The sequence below is a fragment of the Terrapene carolina genome, unplaced genomic scaffold (assembly GCF_002925995.2).
Source record: "Terrapene carolina triunguis isolate 2854851 unplaced genomic scaffold, T_m_triunguis-2.0 Scaffold89, whole genome shotgun sequence".
NCBI lineage: Eukaryota > Metazoa > Chordata > Testudines > Emydidae > Terrapene > Terrapene triunguis.
This window is the reverse complement of record NW_020664440.1, coordinates 31,564,542-31,570,007: the sequence shown is the minus strand read 5'-3', so window position 1 is coordinate 31,570,007 and position 5,466 is coordinate 31,564,542. Positions and strand designations below refer to the sequence as shown.

General features: G+C 62.6%; 1 protein-coding gene across 1 annotated transcript in view; it reads left to right on the top strand.

Annotated features, from left to right (window-relative positions):
• Window positions 1-1,337: 1,337 nt before the first annotated feature.
• Window positions 1,338-5,466, top strand: part of MAP3K11 (mitogen-activated protein kinase kinase kinase 11) — a 13,139-nt gene continuing 9,010 nt past the window's right edge. Inside the window, exon 1 of the mRNA XM_029911197.1 lies at window positions 1,338-2,456. Within this exon, the coding sequence (XP_029767057.1) occupies window positions 1,766-2,456 (691 nt within the window). The 5' untranslated portion in view covers window positions 1,338-1,765. The remainder of the gene's footprint in view (window positions 2,457-5,466) is intronic.

Sequence of the window (5,466 nt, the reverse complement as noted above, 5' to 3'; positions counted from 1 at the left end):
TGCATACCCCTCATCCTCTCCCCCTTGCTGAGGGGAAGTCAATGGAGTGATGCCCAAGGATCAGACCCCAATTGGAAGCAATGAGGATTGACAGTTAATGATTATTTATTATATGAATTGCAAAAGCTTTCTGCACAGACAAAACGTGAGTGACAGTCCCTGATCCAAAGAGCTCACAGTCTAAATAGTGTGAGGGAAAGGACTCAGTTAGGGTCCCACAGCAGACCAATGTCAGAATCAAAAATAGAACCCAGGAGTCCTGAGTCCCAGTCAAGTGCTATCACTATGGGGTCAAGGTCCATACAGTGCCCAGTGCAATGGGGGCTCCGATCTTGGTTAAGGTTTATACATTGCCTAGCACAACATGGCCCTGATTTCAGTCAGGGTCTGTGCAGCATCCAGTTGGAGAGGGGCCGTGATCTCTGTCAGAGTCTGCCCAGCACTATCGTATACACACACTAATAGTCTGAGACAGTCCTTGCCCCAGAAAGCTTACCACAGGCCCCCCGGCCTAACTCACTCCGCTGCCGCTCCCAGAGCTAGGAAGAGAACCCAGGCGTCCTGGCTCCCAGCCCCTCCCCCACTCTAGTCGGACTCCTGAACTGTGTCTCCGCTCTTGTTCCTTTTCCTTTGTCCCGGTAACAATGTGACCCGCTCCGCCTTCCTGGTCCCAGACTCCACCCCAGAGCCTGTGCGGGGCGGGGGGACGGGCCAGGCCAGCGGGCGCTGCACTGAGGGAGCCGGAGCACACCCCGGGAGAGACGGGGCCGCCGCCGCGGACGATCGATCTTTGCGCCCGGAGCCCGCTGGTTTCCTGTGGGTGCCGGGGGTGGCCAGCGACTGAGGGGCAGAGGCATTTCTCACGCCCGGACCGGCCGGGATCCTGGAGAGACGCCCCCAGGAGCGGCGGCTTCCAGCCGGGGAACTTCTCCAGCCGAGGCATTTCCTCCTCTCTCTACCGCGGCTTGGGACAGAGCTCGGGCCGGGCCAGGAGGGAGCGGGGTCTGGGCACAGCAGGGCACGGGGAGCCGGGGCCTCTGGGTACTTGGAGATCGCCGGGGCCGTAGCTAGATCGGAGTGGAGGACCCTGCAGGCAGAGGGGCACTTCTGTAGCCCTGGGGGGATAGGCTGCAGGGGGCGGCCCTGGGAGAGGGGACACGCTGTAGCAGGCGATCCTGGCCCCTGTGGGGGGGGGGGGACAGGCGGGAGGGGGGGGATCCTAGCCCCCGGGGGGGGGGGGGGGGGGGGGGGGGGGGGGGGGGGTGGTCCGGGTCCCTGGGGGAGGGGCAGGGTGTAGGGGGCTATCCTAGCCCCTGTGGAGGGGGGCAGGCTGTAGGGGATTATCCTGATCCCTGTAGGGGGTGAACCTGGTCCCTGTGGGGGGAGCAGGCTGTAGGGGGTGATCCCACCCCTTGTGAGGGGGAATAGACCAGAGAGAATAAGTCTGTGCCCCCCGGAGGGGGGGGGAATAGACTGCCAGGGATCATTGTGGCCCCTGGCAGGGGGAATAGATTGTAACTGGGATGATCCTGCCCCAGCAAGAGGGGGATTAAACTGTAGGAGCTGATCCTGGTTCCCAGATGGAAGGGGACTCCTGTAAGTGGGCGGGTTTCCCAGCCCCATAACCACCCTGCTACCGTGAGACCCCTGCGAGCCGGGACCCCCAGCCTGGCCTTGCAGCACCTCTCAGGGAAGATGCCCATGCCGTGAAGGGCCACATCTGGGCAGGGTCCCGCTAGAGGCTGCCCCCAGCCTCTGACCCAGGATGGAGCCACTGAAGAACCTGCTGCGGAAGGGCGCATGGGGGCCGGAGCGGAGTGGCGGGGCGGCTTACACCAACCCGGTGTGGACAGCGCTCTTCGACTACGAGGCGGCAAGCAGCGACGAGCTCAGCCTGCGCCAGGGGGACCGCGTGGAGGTGCTGTCGTGGGATGCCACTGTGTCTGGTGATGAGGGCTGGTGGGCAGGCCGAGTGCGGAGCCAGGTGGGCATCTTCCCCTCCAGCTACGTCTCCTTGCAGCCCGTCGGCTATGGCGAGGCTCCAGTTCACGCCGACTTCCGGGAGCTGCGGCTGGAGGAGGTGATTGGGGTGGGGGGCTTCGGCAAGGTGTACCGCGGCAGCTGGAAGGGCGAGCTGGTAGCGGTGAAGGCGGCGCGCCAGGACCCGGATGAAGACATCAGTGCCACAGCGGAGAGTGTGCGCCAGGAGGCCCGGCTCTTCGCCATGCTGCGCCACCCCAACATCATCACCCTCAAGGCCGTCTGCCTGCAGGAGCCCAACCTGTGCCTGGTGATGGAGTATGCGGCTGGGGGCCCACTCAGCCGCGCCCTGGCCGGGCGCAGGATCCCTCCCCATGTGCTGGTGGACTGGGCGGTACAGATTGCCAGGGGCATGCAGTACCTGCACTGCGGGGCCATCGTACCTGTCATCCACCGCGACCTCAAGTCCAACAACAGTGAGTGTCACTCTGCAGTCACACTGTCCCATGGGATCCCTCTAGCTCCATTGGTGTCCCTCAAACCCGACCTGCCGGCAGTGGCAGAATAGCCATTTGGCCAACGGGGCCTGTGCCCAGGGGCCCTGGTCAGTTGGGTGGCCCCTGGAAAAATGGGCACCCCGTGCCCTGACTAACTCTGCCTGCCTGGCGCTCCTGCCAGGGAAAGCCCCTGCATCCCAACCCCGCTCCCCAGCAAGAGCGCTGGAAGGGGGGGCAGGGCAAGCCCCCGCACCCCAACCCCATTTCCCTGGCAGGAGCGCCAGGAGGGGGTGGGGAGACTGCAGGCAGAAGGGGTGGGGAGGGCCCTCCACTTGCTTTGGTCCAGGGCCCCACAAACCCCTAATCTGCCTCTGCCTGCAGTCCACTGGTGTACCTCAATCCCAACCTGCAGCCTCCTGCTATCCCAGCCCTGCCCCCCTCCCTGCACCTCTCACACAGCTCAGCTGGTGCATCTGAGTTCTGACCTCACTGACCCTGGGCAGCAGGAAGTGATGACAGTTGTGGGACCTTAGAAAAATGTTTGATTTTTAACATGTACATAAAATGCAGGGGGCGGGGAATGGGATTCAGGCTTTGGCCCTCCCAGGGGCACTGGCTCCGATCTAGCCCCAGGGTCCGGGACTTGCTGGCTCAGGGGGTTCCATTGGATTGAATGAGATACCAGGAGCGTTAGGGCATGTCTACACTGGGATAAAAGACCACTGCACAGCCACAGCTGGTCCGGCTCAGCTGACTCGGGCTCGCCAGGGTCTCAGAGCCTGGGCTCCAGCCCGAGCCCAAACGTCTACACTGCAATTTTACAGCCCTGCAGCCCGAGCTAGGTCAGCAGAGCCGGGCTCAGACTTGGTGCTGCGGGTTTGTCATCGCAGTGTAGATGTCCCCTTAGAGGCTTGAACGGTGAGGGAGCCTGGGGCCAGACTGAGCTTGATTAGGAGGAGTGGAGGTGAATGGTTAGAGCAGGGGAGGCTGAGAGTCTGTCCCCAGCTGTGGGAGGGGAGTGGAACCTAGTGGTAAGAGCAGGGGTGGGGTTAGAAGCCAGGACTCCTGGGTTCTATCCCTGTTCCTACCTAATAAATAATGAACTGGTTAAGTGGAAGGTTGGGGTCATGACTTTAGCCCTTGTTGACCCTGTCCATGTTAGGATCCCACTGGCTCCTAAGGAGCTGATTGGCTGGCACTCCCTTGGCCTAGGCCACCATTGAGTTCCCAGCATGCCCTGGTGCAGGGGGTGGGCAGGCGGGGGCTGTGGCTTGTGTGGTGCCTGGATCAGCGCTCCTGCAGCACTGGGAGGAGCTGGGGTGGGCAGCTGGGGCTAGAAAGGGTCACAGGGCAGGGGGTGGGGTGGCGAGACTGAGGGGGACTAGACACACGCTGGCAGGAGGGCACAGGGACACATGCCAGCTGCCCCTTGTGTTTGTGCCTGGTGGGAGGCACAGGCTCACAGCTGGCTCTGTACAAATGGCCCCTCCCAGGCTAAATCCCCAGGTTCCCTCCCCTTTCCGGGGCTGCAGCCAACCCCCAAGGCAGGGGTGGCCTTCCTCAGGGACTGGGAGACGGCAGCATTGGGGCGCAGGCTGAGATTGGGACCCTCGGGGGCTTGATGCTGTACAGATCACGAGCCCCCCAACTGAGATCAGTGCCCCATGGGGCTGGACTCCACACAGACCCTGACTCCCACCCCAATTGAGATCAGGGCCTTGTGGGGCCAGACGCTGCACAGACCCCCAACCGAGATTGAGGTCCTGTTGGGCCAGGCACTGCACATTCCCAGAGTGAGAGAATCTCTGCCCCTAAGAGCGCACAGTTTGAATTGACTAAAGGGTGGGAGGGGAAACTGAGGCACTGGGGAAGGAAAGGGACTTACCCAAGGTCAGAGGCAGAGCCAGAAATAGAACCCAAGAGTCCTGACGCCCAGCCCCCACTGCTCTAACCACTAGCCTCCACTCCCCTCCCAGAGCTGAAATCAGTGTGGTTGGTGGTGGGCGCAGTCATTAGCCCACACTGGGGGGAGAGGAATGTGTCAGTCTCTATGACCCACCCCGATATGGCTGCGGGGGTCCTGTTCCCAGGCTGAGCCCCTCCCCCACCCTGCCCGTTTCCTGTCTTTCTAAATTAGACTGGTTCCTGTCTGCCCAACTAGCTCTGGAACCGGCTCCACTGGAGGTGCCTGTAGCTGGGGCGGTGTTTGGAGGAGGGCAGTGCTGCCTATCCTGCCCCCACACAGTGAGGAACTCCTTTTAATGGGGTCCTGGCCTGCCCGAGGGGCGTATGGGCTTTGGGGGACACGGGGAGGGAGGACACTGCTTGGGCAGGGGTCTGGTATTGGGGTGGCTGAGAGGGACTGGGAAGGGAAGGCCACAGTATGGGGAAGAGAGACTAGGTTGGGGAGAGGAGTATTGGGGGGCTGTGGTGGGGATGTAGAGCACTGCAGCATGGCAGGATCCAATGGGGGGAGGTCACAGCATGGGGAAGAGGGATAAAATTGTGGCTGTTGGGGAGGGGAGGAGTTATTGGGGTGGCTGTGGGGTGGGGACTATTGGTGGACTGCAGTGGGGGAGGGGTTATTGGGGGATGCAGGCTGGGGGAAGGGCATTGAATGGGGGGCTGTGGTGGGCATTGGGGGCTGTGGTCTGGAGAGCAGAGGGGGTGTGGGATGGGACAGTGGGGGCTGTGATCTGGGGGCCCCTAGGGTGGGGGAGGGAGTATGGGGGGCTGCTGACAGGGGGCAGTTGGAGCTGTTGTCCAGCCGTCCGCCCGGCCCCCAGCTGTGGGAGCGCCTGGCCTGGCCCAGGGCCTCCCTTCTCAGCTTCCTTCCGGCAGCTTCCTGCCCTGGTTTCCTGCCCCCCTCAGCTGGCAATGGTGGGGGGAGAAGAGAGAAAACAGCAGACAGGGAGGGAGTGTAAGTGCAGAGGACCCAGGAGAGGGGATGGCAGAGGTGAAAAGGGGAAGGACTCGGGGGGGGGGGGGG